General features: G+C 40.3%; 1 protein-coding gene across 5 annotated transcripts in view; it reads left to right on the forward strand.

Moving 5' to 3' along the window:
• Positions 1–17,974, forward strand: part of gnas (GNAS complex locus) — a 303,471-nt gene that overhangs the window by 81,594 nt on the left and 203,903 nt on the right. For 2 of the 5 annotated variants that reach the window (XM_052031132.1, XM_052031134.1), the window contains exons 2-4: positions 13,455–13,527; positions 14,907–14,961; positions 17,129–17,248. In XM_052031132.1, the coding sequence (XP_051887092.1) occupies positions 13,455–13,527; positions 14,907–14,961; positions 17,129–17,248 (248 nt within the window). Of the gene's footprint in view, positions 1–11,065; positions 12,528–12,968; positions 13,173–13,454; positions 13,528–14,906; positions 14,962–17,128; positions 17,249–17,974 lie in introns of those variants that run through there. The other 3 variants (XM_052031135.1, XM_052031133.1, XM_052031136.1) reach the window with 3 other exon arrangements.

Genomic DNA, 17,974 nt, shown 5'->3' on the forward strand with positions numbered 1-17,974 from the left:
TCAGATGGATAGTTAGGCAAAAGGACAAAGGTAAGCAGGAGTTGAGGTTCTAAATTGGGGAAGGCCATTTTACTAGACCAAGGAATGATTGAGCAAAAGTGGTCTGTAAACAGCTACTTGTAGCTAGATCAGTGTCAGAGTATTTGGAGACATCAAAATCCAAGGAGTTCAGGGTAAATGTGTTACAACAAAGAACAAGGATGGGACTGCCAAATGTAGAGACCTTGGGATGACAAGATGCGCAGAAGGCAAGAAAGGGAAGGTTATGTAAGAAACTGAGAGCTTAATGTTGCAAAAATAAGTAAAAATAAGGATAACTCAGCAAAGAGTGGGGCCTATAGTAGACCAAAAGGTTACCTGTTTGTGGAGGTGGAGGATATGGATAAGGTTCTCAATGGGCTGCCTTCACTGAAAAATGTGGCAATGTCAATGTTGAAATTAAGGACAGCATAAACAAAGCAAGAGAGGAAGTATGGAGGAGTTCAGCATGTTTGATATTGGATAAATTGCCCACCAGAACCCAGAAGAAATATATCCCAGATTGTTAAAAGAAGCGAAGAATAAAAATGCAGAGGCTCTAACCATAATTTTTCATTCTCACTAGCTACAGGAATGGGGGTAAAGGATTTTAGGACTATTTATGTTGTATCATTTTTATGGAGGGAAAAAGGGATAAACCAGTTAATTCCATGCCAGTTAGTTTAACTTTGCAGTCGGTGCAAGATTGAAACCTTCATTAAGAAAGGCAGAGTATAATCAAGGGCAGTCAGTATGGGTTTATTAACAAACTTGATTGAATTTTTTGAAGAGGTAACAAGGAATAATGCAGTGCATTTAATTTAATCTGTATGGAATTAGCGAGGCTTTTGACCTGGTTTCATATGGGAGACTGATCAAGAAGTTAAAAGCCCATGGGATCCAAAGGAGAGTGGAAAATTGGGTCCAAATTGGTTCAGTGATGGATATGTTTGTAACTGGTAGGTTATTGACAGTAAGGTTCCACAGGGCTCAGTAATAGTCCCTTGCTGTCTGTCAATTACATTGAGTTAAGACTTAAATGTAGGGGCTATGATAAAGAAGTTTGCAGATGATACAAAGATTGGCCATGTGGTTGACAGTGGGGAGAACTTTAGATTGCAGGAAGATATAGTTGTCTATTTGGGCAAAAAAATGCCAAATAGAATTTAATCCAGAAAAAATGTGAGAGTATCTAAATATGTTTAGTAAGTACATACAGAGCATGAGGATAACTCAGCAAAGAGTAGGGCCTATTGTACACCAAAAGGTTACCTGTTTGTGGAGGTGGACGATATGGATAAGGTTCTCAATGGGCTGTTCTTCACTGAAAAATGTGACAATGTTGAAGTTAAGGATAGGATAAACAAAGCAAGAGAGGCAGTATAGAGGGTTCAGCATGTTTGACATTGGATAAATTGCCCACCATTTTTCTGCCCAAATAGACCAACTATATCTTCCTGCAGTTTAAAGTTCTCCCCACTGTCAACCACATGGCCAAATTTTGTATCATCTGCAAACTTCTTCATCATGTTCCCTACACTTAAGTCTAAATCATACAATTGGGGAAGGTCAGAGAATATACAATAAAAAGGAGGAATAAAGAGAGGTGTAAAGGCACATTAGGTCTTTGGGGTGTATGTCTCATATCCTTAAAGGCAGCAGGGCAGGTCATAAGATGGTTAAAAAGGCATGTTTCCTTTACCAGAGGTCATCAAATGTAAGAGCAAGAAAGTTGTGCCATATCCCTAGTTAGACAATCTGTAATGCATACAACAGTAGCTAGACTGCAGTTGGAGTCCTGCATTTAGTTCAGGTTACCACATTACAGGAAAGATGTTATTGGCAAAGGTGCAGAAAGGTGCAGAGGAATTTATTGTGATGAAGCAATGAGATAAACTGGAATTATCTTTGGAAGAGAAGGGACTGAGGACAGAGGTAATTGAAGTAGTTAATATTATGAAGTGTCTAGATAGAGTAAATAGAAGGACCTATTTCCCCTAGCAGAGGGGGCAAAAACCAAGGAGCGCAGATTGAAAGAAGGCTTAGCAGGGAGATGAGGAGAAACCCTCCCATACGGAGGGGATAGGGGTCTGAAACTTAACTGACTGAAAGGGTGAGGCAATTTAAAAAGCACTGGGTGGCTTCAGACCTAGTGCTGTTAAACTGGGACTAGGCTGGAAAGCTTTCTTCGACTGACACAGATATGATGGGCTGGATGATCTCCTTCTGGGCAATGGATTTTCTGTGATTCAATGAAAATGATATTAACAAACCAATAAATACTGATAAAACTCACTAAATTGTGCAAATAATTTAAAAAGTTCTGGAAAACGTCACCAAATCTCCCCCATCAAATTATCTTTTCATAATATGGTAGAATTTTATATAAGGATTGAAAGTGATTTAGTTCAATCGATTAGCATTTACTTTGAATCATAGAAAATCCATCACACAGAAGGAGACTAGTCAGTCCATCATTTCTCTGCTAGTTGAAGAAGCTACCCAGCCTATTCCCAGTTGCCAGCACCAGCTCTGAAATCTAAACAAAGCAAAATACAAAGGCATGAGGCATGAGTTGGCTATGCTGGGTTGAGAATCTATGTTAAGAGGTATCTCAGTAGACAGAGGAAAGTTAACATTTGTAGAATTTAACACCTGCTTCACAACAAATAGATGAATATATGTTTGACACAAAAGCTCAACAGAAAACATGTTTAACAAGGTAAGTTAAAGATAGTATTAAGTTGAAGGAAGATGTTTATAATGTTGCCTATAAGAGATACGTGGATAGGAAAGGTTTGGAGGGATATGGACCAAGCACAGGCAAATGGGACAAGCTCGATCAGGCAACTTGGTCAGCACGGACGAGTTGGGCTGAAGGGCCTGTTTCCGTGCTGTATAACTCTATGACTCAGAGAGCCGTAGGCCTGAAGGTTGGGAAAATTTTAGAATTCAGCAAAGGAGGTCCAAGACATTGACAAGGGAAGGGAAAGAAGAATATGAAAGTAATCTAGTGAGGAATATAAAAAACTGTATAAGCTTCTATGGATATGTAAAAAGGAAAATTAGTAAAAGTTAATGTGGCTTCCCTACAGACAGGAGAAATTATGATAGGGAATGACAGAGAAATTAAAGACTTTTTTTTGTACAGTATATCTTCATGGGAGAGAATACAATCTTACCCCTCTCCCTACTGCAGCAATAGTGGAGAACATGTCTACAGTAAATGAGAAGTTAGTGTGAATTAATTAAATGCCCTGGGACTTGATAACTTGCATCGCAGGATTTTAAAAAAGCCAGGGATACTGATGCACTCGTTGTCCTCTTCCAAGATTCCATAGATCCTAGAAAGGTTCCCACAGATTGAATGCCAGCAAATGTAATCCCACCATTTAAGAAAGGAAGGAGGGAGGGAGGGAGGGAGAATACAGGGAATTGCAAAACAGTTAGCCTGACACCAGTAGTAATGCAAAATGCTAAAATGTATTATTAGGGAAATGTTAGCAAGCCTGGTGACCACAATGCTTTTAGTGATGAAATTAAATTGAAGCATAATTGATATGGAACTGTTCTCTACATCTTGTATTTCCAGTGAAAATATCATGCTAATCCTCAGAGAAGTTGCTGTAGTTTCCTACAGAAGTTATTTTTTCTTTCCATTTTTAAATAGACTGCATAGATTGATATTATTAGCTGTATAATTGATTATTTGCTGTGAGTCCATGCCCATATCCAACTGAATAGCTGACGTGCAGTTGCCAACAGAGATTGGGATTTAAATTTGTAAGATCACATTCTGGTGGATACTATTGAATGTTACTTGTTATGCAATTTTATGTCATGACCAATCGATACTCTGAGAATTAATATAACCTATTCAAATTGGTTTGTAATTCTGTCTTCCTTGCTGATTATAAATCATAGTTCAACCATTTCTTTGATAAAAGTTTATTTCAGAATTCCACCATCTGTAGTTTTTTCTAAAAAAATGTTTTCACTTCCTTTATAAAGTTCCTCCAGTGTTTTAGAAATCTGCTTTAAATCTCTCTAAGCATTTCAGAAAAAAAAATCAATAAATAAGTGCTTAGGAATAAGATTGTAATCATAAATGCAGAGCAACAAATATTGTACCAAGTAGTGCAACTCCTATCAGCAGAGAGTAAAGATAAGTTACTTGTCCAATGGATCTACTGTAGTCCCTTAAAGTAAATTTGAACATTTAGTTAAAATTATAGATTGTTTCTCCTTGGCTTTGGCAGGATCAGGATAAGTTCCATGAGTTTGGTTTTTCAGAGTAGTCAGCTTCATCAAGAAGCTAACTAAATTGGGGAATTTATACGTAATGCGGAGCATGGAGGGAATGGGTTTGATGAATGTAATGGTCTTTTATGTAAGACATTCTTATATTTTGAGTTCAGACTTTGCGGAAGATTAGTTTAAAATACAGTTTTGCTTTCCTCTCTTTATAATCATTATTCTTTCCAGTGATACTCAAGAGGATTCTGTACCAAGATAATGTAGGTAACAGGACCCTTGAATGTTAAGTAAATAACTGACTCGACAGCTTAGTTTTGATATATGTTAAAAATACAATTGTCATTGATTTCAGTGGTTCTGTTTAAAATAACTGCACAACTACAATGAGCTATGTTGAGATTTGTGAAATGTTGAAGGTTAATACCTGCTGGGGTTGAAAGCTGTAAAATGTAGACTGAACATGTTGCAATATCTTGCACCTTTAATATTGGAAAAAAAAAGAGGATAAAAGCAGCAGGTGCATTGGAGTACCAACATCTGCAAGTTCCTTTTAGGGTACACCATCTAGACTTGGATATATATATTGCCATTTCATCGCCATTGGGTCAAAATGCTGGGACTGCCTAACCAACAACACTGTGGGAGACCTGTCCCCATACTGACTGTAACTGATCAAGTAGTATCTCAACAGCATGCTGTTGAGAGCAGTAAGAGATGAGGAATAAATGCTGGCCTTGGTAGCAAAGTCAACTTATCATCCACATAAAAGAAAGGATGAAGATACTATGGAAAGAAGGGGAGCTAATAAAGACTGAGAAGGATGATTCCAGAATTATAGGGGGTCATTTGAGAAATCAAGATTTTGCAGTGTCTTAATAGGTCTTTAGAATTACTGATCAGTTTGATAAGATATGAATTGAAAAGCTGTTTCCTCACGCAGGTGAGATAAAAACTAAATTTCAGAGTCACTAATAAATTTGTTTGGGAAATCAGTAAGAACATTAAATTCCCTTCCACATGGACTGGTTGAGGCAATTGAATATCTACTTGAGAGGAAGCTAGAATATTATATGATTAAGCAAAGAATGTAAGATTTTGCTGGTACAGTACGATTGTGAGGAAGGCGGAGGCTTGTGTACAGTATGAACACTGATTTGTACCTAGTGAGCCAATCGGCCTGTATCTGTGTGGAGATATTTTATCAAATTGAGGAAACCGTAAAAATGATTCTGAATTCTGATTTATATCATTATGGAAGATCCCTTATAACTGCATGAACTGGTTTGCTGAGATACTTTCCCAAATATATTTTGTATTAAATTCACAAGTACAGTTAAATACATTGTACTCCTTTACTATTATCTACATCATCTTTGTTTACTGTTTCAGTTTATAATGAGGATGTATTTTACCACATGCACAGTATCAATTATATGAATGGATGCATGTGTTTTCCTCTATTTGTGGGCAATGTCATTCAGATAACAACATATCTGGAGTTCCAAAGGATGAAATGAAACAAAAGTTTAATTGTTACTTTAACTCAGATTAATGATCTATAACTATAAAGGCTGAAATATTTCTTCACACCTTTAAGCATGGTAGCCATATTGACATTTACCAATTGAACAAAATGCAAACTCTTCACTTGGTGTCTTCCCATATTCCAATGCAACTTGCTATATTTGAGTCTTCAGGGGTACAAAAAGAACATAGGATATAGAACAGTACAGCATAGGAACAGACCTTTCGGTCCACGATGTCTTTGCCGACCCATGATGCTCATTTAAACTGCACGTGGTCTATGTCTGTCAATTCCCTGCCTGCTCATGTGCCTGTCTAAATGCCTCTTAAACTTTGCTACAGCGTCTAATTCCACTACCTACCCTGGCAGTGGTACTGTGATTCTAATGAAATGCCATAATTTCTAAAAGTCATTTGCCCGCAGCCACATTTGTGAAAACTGCACGTTTGACCCAAAGAATGTTTTTATCAGTTTAAACCACTTTTTATCAGTTGAGTTGTATGATACCTTTAATCTACTTTCCAGCAAATATTTAGTTATTGTTTTCAAGATGATTTAAGAAAAATTTCTGGGCTTATTAACTGAGCCAAATGTTTAAAAAGGAAAGTTGATGTTGCGATTTGTGATTGATGCTGGAAGCGCCACAGATTTCTCTAGGGAAGTATTTGATAGTTAACAGGAAATAACTTATTTAATCAAACCACTTGGTCCTTTAGTATGTTAGAGCATTAATAGTCACATGAATATTAAACCTGAAATTTCAATCACTACAGGATTTAACTAAATCAATTTTGGGTATGCGTTCCTTTCCATTAGGTGTTGCCTTTTCTATTTTGAATATCTTTAAATATCTAGAGTGAGGTCAGTAGTTGATCCTCTAATTCTGTCAGAGCTGTCAGAGATTAATTTTTCTCTTATCTTATGTCACATGCAAGGGTATGGATATACATAGATCCCAGGACATTATTTTGTTATGAGAGAGATATATATATTTATTGTCTTGAGACTGCTGCAGGTTGATCAATATAAGAGCACCGAAATACAGTATTGGCAAGGAATCTGATCAGCTTTCTCAAAACATGTTTGATGCAATGCAGCTGAGAAGCTAGCAATTAAATGGAAGTAATAATTTGCACATGGTCATGTAATTCCCGAGGTTTTCAGTAGATTAATTGGCAAAGCATTGTACTGAGCCAAGATGAAAGGGAGCAAATCTCATTGGACTAGGGTAACTCACTGGGTACACATCAGAATTTTTTTTGGTATTGCACGTTCCAAATGTGTGAGCTGTGAGGGCAATGGGTCATTTGGGAATTAGTGAAAGACATGAACAACAGAGTATATCCTTAACCAAATAGAGTACATCCTTAATACTTAAATTAAGGATTGAGAAAACAGGAACAACCAAGAAGGATAAATTAGAGTTAAATCAGATGCTAAGAGGGAAATGGAGGAAAATTATATTTATTGACAGAGACAAAAGAAACAATGGAAAAGTAGGAAAATAACTTAATTTCTAAAAAAAACCTTAACAGCATTCTACGTGCAGGATTTAGACAAATAGTTTAATTGTACCCTTTCAGGGCTGGTTTCATTGGTCTATGAGATTGTCAAAAGGACACCTTGTATAGTTATCAATGCTAGCTTTTTGCATCATGTCCAATGGGCAATTAATGTAAAAATGCAGCACTGTTTTAGAAACAATGAAAGCTGAGGATCAGCTCCTGTTTGTGAGAGACAAGCAACAAAGTGATACAAAATAACTTGCCATTCTTGAGACTCATGACCACGTTCCCTTCATCCTAAACTTGCTGGATGATGTGGGATTTAATAAAACTGTTCTTTTTCTTCTTCTTGGGCGGTCTCTTAGGTTCGAGGATGACTTACTTCCACTGTGGTTTTCTATGCTCTGAAGTGACTAATGAGCCAACGTAGGAACCATGGACTCGTTCACTCACGGAGCAGGTGGAGGCCCATGGGCTCCAGTGTATAGCTTGTGAGATGGTGCACTTGGCCTGCTCTTTACACAGGGCTCTCTGTGCTTCCTGATCTTAAGACCATCTTGAGTGCTCCTGCTTTGCTTTGGTCAGAGTCTAGAGATTCTCAGGAATCAGTGGGGATGTTGCTTTTTTTCAAAGAATCTTTAAGCACATCCTTGAAACTATTCCTCAGTCTGCCTGGTAATCTCTTCCCATAGTAGGGCTTGGAATAGGGAGTGTTTTTTTTTCCATAGTGTGGTGTTGAGCATGTGAACAGCATGGACTGCCCAACCTAGCTGATTGAGTGTAACTAGGACCTCAATCCTGGGGATGTTGGCTGAGGAAGGGTCATTGACATTGGTTTGCTTATTCATCTAGTAAATTTGGAAGACTTGGGGAAACAGCATTAGTGATATATTTCCAGTGTCTTGAGATGCCTACTGTAGGCAGTTTTGGTTTCAGAAGCATTCAGCATTTAGTGATCACCACTAGTAGACCACACGTTTTCTGCCAGGTCTGAGGTCTGGATCTTCAAATATCCCTTTCCTTAATTGACGAAAGACTGTGTTGGCACATTGAAGGTGGAGGTGAATTATAATAGTGTACCTTTTAAACATGTGCCATTTTTCCAAAAAGATGTATCCCAATGTGTAGAACCAAGTAGATGCTACAACTGAACTCTCTCCTCTTGAGTTTTCAATGGTTGAGTTAAACCAAAATTCCTACAGTTGATCATTATACATGGATTTTGTGAGAGGATGAATTGGACTGAGCTGTGAGGGCTCACATATTCAATAGCCTTTAAAGGCTTGGAAATAAAGAAAGGCCAAATGGAAAGCCATCCAGAGGTTTTTGGAATGATATCTCCTGTAAGACTTAGAAGATGCAACTAGTTGGGAATACAATCCTCTTAAATAAATACTGTATTATTCCTCTCATTCAGGTTGAGAAAAGGAATTCTGTAGCATGAAAGAACTAAAAGATGTTAGTGTTTTATAGAAGATTTTAGTTTTTAGTTTTACTTGTGGATCTTTGAACCATTTAGTATGGTGTTCATCTGTACTGCGATGAAAATCCCATGCTGATACTCTGAATTTGCTAACTAATTCAGAATCAGATTTACTATCACTGACGTATATGACATGAAATTTGTTGTTTAAAGTTGGCTGGAACTTTCTTGTATTAGAAATGGAAGAAAATGATGGATCTTGTACTTGGTAATTCTCTAGCCCTATTTCCTGAAAATATGAGTGTTTCGAGTGATACTTTCTCCTTATCTAAAGTCACACAGGAATGCCTTCTGGAGGATTGCTCAGGGTCCTACAGTCACACTTCTGCCATTGTACTAAGGATTTATAAATATACATACCAACATACACATTAAGAGCCTACTCTGCTACTTACATAATAAGATCATACCTGATCTGATTGTAATCTCAATGACATTTTCTATCTACCCTCAGTAACTTTTTTCCACCTGTTTATGAACAACCTATCCACTTCTGATGAAAAAATATTCAAAGAATCTGCTTCCACTACCCTTTGAAGAAGTGCCAAAAGACTCAAGGCCCTCTCAGAGAAAGTTTCACAGTATCTGTCTTAAATGTGTGATTCCTTATTTTTTTTTAAAAAGCAATGGCTCCTACTTCTAGATACTCCCAGAAGAGAAAACATCCTTTCCAATACGCAGCCTGTCAAGACCCCTCAATCCCACATATTTCAATCTAGTCACCCCTATCTTCTAAACTCCAGCAGATTCAACAGCCTGTCCAACCTTTAAATTAGAGAACCCACCCATTCCAGGTAAAGGAGCAAACTTTCTCTGAACTGCTTCCAATGCATTAACATCTTTCCTTACATAAAGGGTCCAATACTATACACAGTATTCCATATATGGTCTTGCCAATGCTCTATATAATGGAAGCAAAACCTCCCTAATTGTATATTCACTCCCCTTTGCAATGAACTATAACGTTCTGTTAGCTTTCCTAATTACTTGCTGTATCCACCTACCAGCCTTTTGCAAATTTCTGGGAGTGAACATCACCAATAACCTGTTCTGGTCCAACCACGTAGACACCACAGCCAGGAAAGCTCACCAATGCCTCTACTTCCTCAGGAGACCAAAGAAATTTGGTATGCCCCCTTTGACCCTCACCAATTTTTATCAATGCACCATACAGAGCATCCTATCTGGATGCATCACGGCTTGGTCTGGCAACTACTCTGTACGTGATCGCAAGAAACTGCAGAGAGCTGTGGACACAGCTCAGCACATCATGGAAACCAGCCTGCCCTCCATGGACTCTGTCTATACTTCTCGCTGCCTTGGTAAAGCAGCCAGCATAATCAACGACCCCACCCAGCCCAGACATTCTCTCTTCTCCCCTCTCCCATCGGGTAGAAGGTACAAAAGCACATTCCACCAGGCTCAAGGACAGCTTCTATCCCACTGTTATAAGACTATTGAACAGTTCCCTGGTATGATAAGATGGACTCTTGACCTCACAATCGACCTCGTTATGATCTTGCACCTTATTATCTACCTGCATTGCAATTTCTCTGTAGCTGTTACACTTTATTCTGCATTCTGTTGTTTTGCCTTGTATTGCCTCAATGCACCGTGTAATGAATTGGTCTGTATGAATGGTATGCAAGACAAGTTTTTCACTGTACCTCGGGACATGTGACAATAATAAGCCAATTCCAATTAGGAGACTCAGAATCCTCAGCATGTCAGAGCTCTGCAGTCCTTCACCATTTAAATAATACGCTAGAACTAGGGGTGATAATTTAAAAATAAGCTAAATAACACAATTTTTTCTGAGGGTTGTGAATTTTGCATCTCTGCGTTCACCACCTTTTGAGGAAGAGACTCTACTTGAAATCTTTCAGACAAAACCAGATTGATTCTTTACAAGCAAAGGGGAGAAAGTTTACAAGGATGGCGGTAGCTAAGACTGTTGAGCTAGGGTTGTAACAACATCAGCCATGACCTTACTGAATGGCGAAGCAGACGCGACGGGCTGAGTGGCCTACTCCTGCTCCGAGTTTGGATATTCAAGTCAGCCTGGTCTTTGGAGTATCCTTACAAACTTCAGCTTGGAAGTCTGCTAAAACAAAATCCCTTGGCTAAACAGAATGAATAATTTTGAATGAAATGCAAATCAGTGCAAAAATATCGCAACAAAAAGAAATGTGTTATTCCATGTTTAGATTTTCCCCTCAGTTTATATAGTGCTGCGCTGGTTTGAATATTTAAAGAGGGCGCCTTGGCTTGCAGTGTGGTGACGCTATGTTATCATGTGAGAGTAGAGGTACCCATGGTACAGCTTGCTGTTTGCCCCACCCGTTTGTGTGTGTGTCTCTCTCTCTTTTTGCTTCTCCACATATCCAGCAGCAGGAAGGGCTGCTCGGTGTAAAAATATTATATATAGAAATATTTAACAACCAAGTGATTTACATACCTGGGGACAAATAGAAGAGACAGACACCTATTTTTAATATCCTGAAGATCTGAGCTTGTGCTTATAGCAAAGGGGGAGGATTTACACCTGGGGGGGGGGGGGAAAGAAAAATATAATTCACCCAGGGGAAAAAAGGGGAGAAGAAACACCACCGGTGGGGAATTAAACGCTGGAGCTTCGCACACGGGGAAATCAAACCGAAAGGAAATCCGGTTCACCCTGGAGGAAAACAGACTTTATCCCGCGGGAGGGAAAAGAGGAGAGAAGAAAAATCTCTAATCTACCCAAGGGAGGAAAAGAAGCGAGAAATCGAGCAAGAGGAAATTTACACCGTGGCACCGAGGGGAGGACATCAGCCGGAGGAAAAGGGAGCGAGCAGGAATTAAGAGAGCGAAAGGAGGGGGAGACCGAAGCCGCCGCCTTACCTCGGCTCCATTTGTTACCTTCGCAATATCGTTTCTGCTTTAATTTCCTGGGAGAAGGAGGAAGGAACAGCAGCGGAGAGAGGGGAAAAAAAGGGAGGCCGAAGAGGACGGTCGGCGTGTGAGGGGACGGCGGCCTGGTCGAGGCGGGGAGCGGGCCCGCTCTATGCCCCATTGATCGACTGACCGGCGACCGGGGCCCGACAGCCGAGCAGTCGGCGAGGCGAAAAGCCACCTCGGGCGGAGCCAGGCCAGCGGAGAGCAGAAGCCGGCGGCGGCGGCGGGCCCATTGGATCTGGCGGAGGCCGAGCGGGATTATTACTTAATTGACATTTAATTTGCCCCGGGTGTTTTTTTTCTCTCTCTTCCCCCTCACACACTCTCTCGCCCTCCATCTTATTCTTTGGGCGGACTCGCAGGCCCCGGCGCTCGCTGCTGGTGTCTGGGGGCGACGGGGAGGGTGGCAGGAGGAGGGGGGCCCGGCGCTCGCTGCTCTCCGCTCTCCCACATCCACCCACGCCTCCCTCGGGGCTGGAGTGAAAGGCCCGGCGCTGACGGGTCGGTCGGGGCCTGGCGCTAAGGAGAGGAGGAGGAGGAGGAGGAGGAGGGGGGCCCCCGGTGTTGTCGCTCGCCCGCCCCGCGTTGTGCTGCCGGCGCTGAAGGGTGGCTGTGCCGCGGGGGCCCGGCGGTTGCTGCTGGCCGCTCATCTCGCGGATGACCATGGGCTGCTTGGGGAACAGCAAGACCGAGGACCAGAGGAACGAGGAGAAGGCGCAGCGCGAAGCCAACAAGAAGATCGAGAAGCAGCTGCAGAAGGACAAGCAGATCTACCGGGCCACGCACCGCCTGCTGCTGCTCGGTATGTGGGGTGGGTGGGGGAGGAGAGAGCCGAGCCCCGGCGCCTGGAAACATCTAGAAGCCGTATCGGTGGCGGCGGCGGGGAAATGGCTTCGGGAGGGAAGGCGAGGGGCCTGCTGTGGTTGAACTAAATTACATTAATTCTTATTATATTTCTTTCCCACCCCCACCTTTGACGAAGGGAAATGACCAGTGGGCCGAACAGCCGGGAGTTGGCGAGCGGTTTTAATGCAGCCGGTGCTGGGTTCAGTTTGAGGCCTCTGGGGGGCGGGGGTAGGAGAGTGGGGAGGAGGGGGGAACTACACAACATGGAGGCTGGTTGCTGAGAGGGGCTTTTCCTAAGTTACTGGCTATGCAGCCTTTCACGTCCCTTCTCTCCCTTCCCTCTGAAGCAGCAAATTGATTATTGCGTGATTTGTGACACTTAAGAGTGGCTTTTGTTGAATGGGGGTGGGGGGAGACTGACATGGGGAGAGGGAGGGCTGTGGTTGACAGGCTGAACATGGAGGCCACTTGCTGCTCAATGGATTTAAAAAGAAAAGTTTTTGTTTAAATGAGTAAAATAGGTCGAAGTATGAACAGTGAATATAACATGTATGTACGAGAGAGGCTGTAGTCGACCGGAAATGTTAGGCTTGTTGACAAGGTACAGATATTTTTAAAGCCTGATGTGTTTTTCAATCTATTTAAAAATATCAAAAACAAGGGAGTCGGTCCTTAATTTTATTAAATACATAAATTAATATGAGTTGGAAGGAAATAGAGGCAATTTTTTTTGTATTTACATCGAGGAATGGTGGGGAATTAATTAAATGTCTTGTGTGTGTTTAGGCTTTTGCAAATGTTAGTGAGGGGGAAGACGAGTGCATTCGCCGCGGTTTCGAGTAAAAAATGTTTATTTTTCAAAATTGCGTTTCTTTAAATGCAGGAGCTGGTGAATCTGGTAAAAGCACCATCGTCAAGCAGATGCGAATTTTACACGTCAATGGATTTCATGCTGAGTAAGTAGCAATATTGTTTTTCAGCTTTCTATGAAGCTAGTACTGTTTCCTTCTCATACCGGCATGGCTAAGCTTGGTGGAGGGGTGGGGTGCCTTTAATGTGTGTTTGCATTTTTTTTCTCTCTGTTCTGGTTTCTCTGTTGCTGCAATTCTCTTCCTCCTTCCACAGCCCCTTTTTCTCCAACATGGCCGCCAGCATAGCAGTTGTATTTGCTTATAATTTTTGATATAAACACAATCTATATTGCCCCTCCGCACTTTTGTTAACTGCTATTCTTTAATGGTTACTTAACTGTTGGAGACTTTGTTTTATGAAGAGGTACCTTTCATATTAGTTCATTTCTAAAAGCTGACATTGGAAGTCGGCAGTTTGCACAGAATGCTGCCCAATTGGAGGCTTGCATTTGATTGGGTAGAGATTGGCAATATGTGTGTACAGCCGCAGATGGAAGTGTTTGCTTACTGTAGGTACTAGATTTAAAATTGAAAACTTGGTGAATATAGTAGTGACTGCTGCAAAAACCTAGCTGATGTATTGTAGAAATTTTAGTGGCCTAGTGGTTTACACAGTTGGCGATGAAGGATCTAGTATCTATGGATCAGAGGGGCAGGGGAAAGAGAGGCTTTGGTTCTTTAACATGTTCCAGAAGTGTTGGAAAGTTTACCCTAATTTTGCTTGTTATATATTGCATCAGATCTGCTTAGAGTATTGAGAATTGCCTCTTTCCAATTTTGTGTATATTTTGTTGTTTCTTCATTTTGTTAGAAACTGGACCAATGGCAAAGTCCAGTTGTGCTTTGCTTTTACTGTTTCATTAAGTGAGAAATGTTTGAAGTTTTCGATGGCTTTTGTGGAGAAAACATGATGGATAGATACATCTTCTGTAAAAGCAAGTGTTAAAAAATGTACACCATGCTGAAAGTTAATTGTAATGTTGACTTATACAGTACCAACATAAAAGTGATTTGATCTGAAATTAGTACCTGGTGTGTCAGTTCCAGCAGATGGTACCTGCTTGAACTTTCTCTTTCTTCCCAGGAGAGAGATGTATGCTTTAGCAGTGTCCCACATGCCTTCTCGTACCAGTTTAATTTTAAATATTTGCATAGTGCAAACCACCTGGGCACTAAATTAAATTCAATTTGCTGCAGCACTGGGATTAAAGTGTTAAACCAGTGTTTGAAGCTGCTCCTTTTCTGAACTTAAATGTTGGTTTGTACTACATTTAGTGTAGATGTAAAGTGTAAACTGTTAGATGTTTCAGTTTTATTTTGGCTTTCAAGGATTTAAAAATATAAAAGTTCAAAGTATTTAATTGACAATTGTACCTGTTACTGCAACATTATGCAATTGTATTAAAATTCAATATTTTTCTTAGTGAGAAAAAACGGAAAATTCAAGATATTAAAAATAATATTAAAGAAGCTATAGAGGTAAGCCGTTCTCATCTCCTTGCCTTGCTTGTGCATGTTTTACATTGGATATTACTAGTTTAAAGTTTGAGTAAAATGTATAGTATAAGATGTAATTTCCATTATTCTAATGAGTAGGTGATTATCCCTTCTGGTCCTCCTCTGACCTGTCTGTGGACTTTGACACAATAACCACACCACTGTCCTCCAGTCCCTCACCAGGGATATGTAGACAGGACACTCTTTGAATTCTTCATGTGGATGTGACTCCACTTCCCTGGTTCTATTGTTATCTATTAATTTACAGCCAGAGAATTGTCTGTCCGTCTGTTATTTCTGGTGTCCCTCATGGATCAATCCATTGCCATCACACTCCCTGCTTCTATGTTGTATTTCTTTGCTGCCCTTTGGCAACAGCTGAAAACATGGCCTTGCTTTAAACGTGTCAGCCTGATGTCACCCTGCCAACTTTATCTTGCCCTCCTCTCTATCAACCCTTTGTCTCAAAATTGTCAGACTGTTAGACATCCAGTACTGGAAGGGGAGAAATTTCCTCCAACTAAATATTGAGAAGACAAAAGCTACTTAAGTCTCTGTCACAAACTCTCTTTTCTTAGCTGCTGACTTCATTGCTGTCCCAGGTAACAGTCTGAAGATGATCAGACTGTTTTGGACTTCATGTACCCTAACTTGTCATCCAGTTTAGAAATTATCCTTGTACTTGTTGACCTTCGTTGACCCCTGGTGAAGTAGCACTTTAATTTTCGGGTTTAAATGTGGTCTTGCTCCAGTCACTAGTCCAGTAACTCCTAAATATAAATGTTATTTGCAGGACTGCTCTTCTCAAGGATCCTTGCATCTAATCAGTGCAACACTGGCAGCAATAAACCTCTCTACCTTTTCCCTGTTAAGACTTCCCTTAAAGGCTTTCCCTTAAAGTATCAGTCAAGCCTTTGAGCATCTGTTTTCATATGTCTATGTTGATGGGTGTCAATGCTCCTGTGAAATGCCTTGGGACATTTTTACAATATTAAAGGTGCTGATATAAATGGAAGTTGTTGAGATAATTAAAGCATCAAAGTCCTGTGGCCACAGTGTCTATAGGGACTTGGATGCTGCGATATTCACACAGACGATTCCCTGGCAGGGAATTTCTGGTGAATATCAGAAATTTCCTGGTGAACCCTGTGTTGAGAGCTGACTGTTGATTGTGATGCAAGGTATCCTAGAATTTTGACTCTTACAATCATTGCCAAAACCTTGGAAAATGGTGCCACTTATTGTCTTAGCTTTATTTATTGATGCTTCTCTGATAACTTGTTTTAGTTACTATTATAGAACAGCCATAAACGTGAAGCATATCAAAGTTTTATTTCTCGTTAATACTAAGTTAGCTAATGTAAACCTAAGTTGGCAGACGGTTGGGAACAGTGTCCTGGAATTAAGGAAGGAAAATAATGAATCCAATTTCCCATGATTGATTGCTGTCCAGTGCTCCATTTTGGAAAAGAAATGTGATACTCTCAGAATGAGAGAAAATCATCCCTGATATTGAGACCCTCAGTGTTGTATGGCCTAAGCTCAGAATTCCATTTTACTGAGTGACAAGAGGAGGGCTAGTACAGTGTTTATTTGTTCTTGTTTTTAAACCAGAATTTAGATTATGCGATCATGCTACCTGTCATAATCATACAGCCAGAAACGGGCCATTGGCTCACCAAGTCTGTGCCAACTATCATGCACCCATTTACACTAATGCACATTAATCTCATTATTATTCTCTGCATGCTCCCCTTAACTCAATTACACACTGGGGCCAGTTAACCAGCAATCCACATGTCTTTGGGATGTGGGAGCACCTGGAAGAAACTCATGCAAGCTCCACACCAGCAGCACCAGAGTTCAGGATTGAACCCTGGTTGGTAGCTGCACCGCTATGTTGCACTTCATTTGTCAGTTGAAATGCTGAGAATTGTGTTTGATCATTTTTCCAGAATTGGAGAGAGAGATGTACTTTCTAGCTCCTGAATAATTTACAGTTTGTGGAGTAGCACTGATGAAGTTTGAGAATGACTGGGGATGCAATATCCAGTGGGAAACACACAGTGCAGAGGTGGGTGGTGGGGGAGTGATAAAGGAGGAAATGGGGTTATGTGCTTGACCAGAATTGTTTCTATTTTTGTTGCAGACAATAGTGGGTGCAATGAATACATTGGTTCCACCAGTCCCGTTAGCCAATCCTGAGAACCAATTTCGGTTGGAGTACATTCTAAACTTAGCAAATCAGAAAAACTTTGAATTTACACCGGTAAGTAATATCAAACTCTCGAGGAATTGGGTAGAAATATGTGAAGATATGATTGTTATACTTAAAGTGAATTGCAATGAGCGATTTGAATTTTATGGTTTTGACAAAGTGAATCTCATTTTTGTTTTTCTGACTGAGTTTGGTTTAGATGTGGGGTTCCCCATGTTGCACTGACCTTGGTTCCTAAACCTAGTTGAAATGAGTAAGAAACAAAGCATTATTGTAAAGATTGACAGGAACTTTGGACCTGAAATGGAGGAATCACTTTGTGCTAAATTAGAAGTTCTTATTGTTGTAAAATGATTATTATTGGTTATTTTGGTGCAATAGTGGAGAAGTGGGTTTCTAACTTTGAAGTAAATTACTACAATATACCTGATACTAGTTGTTTATGTTTCCTGAAGATGTTTTCACCTATTCCACTGCTGGTTTCTTTGCAGTCTTAATCTTGATGGGCATTTGAGGTTGCATATCTTGAGGCTCAAAAATGTCCTTATTTAAATGCCAAATTTCAGAATCCATTGTGATATTTTCTAGTTGTTCTGTCTACCTTTCTTTTGGTGGGGGGGGGGGGGGGGTGGTGGAAGGACAGTTTTTTTTAGGGGGGGAAGATATGTAAAGTATTGTAAGCAGTTGCCCAACTCTACTTTGAATTTGTTTGAGCATGACTTTAGAAGCAGAAATGTGGAGGGGCCATCAGAATTTCCTTGGATCTTTTGAATAAAT

The sequence above is a fragment of the Pristis pectinata genome, chromosome 16, assembly GCF_009764475.1.
Source record: "Pristis pectinata isolate sPriPec2 chromosome 16, sPriPec2.1.pri, whole genome shotgun sequence".
Lineage (NCBI taxonomy): Eukaryota > Metazoa > Chordata > Chondrichthyes > Rhinopristiformes > Pristidae > Pristis > Pristis pectinata.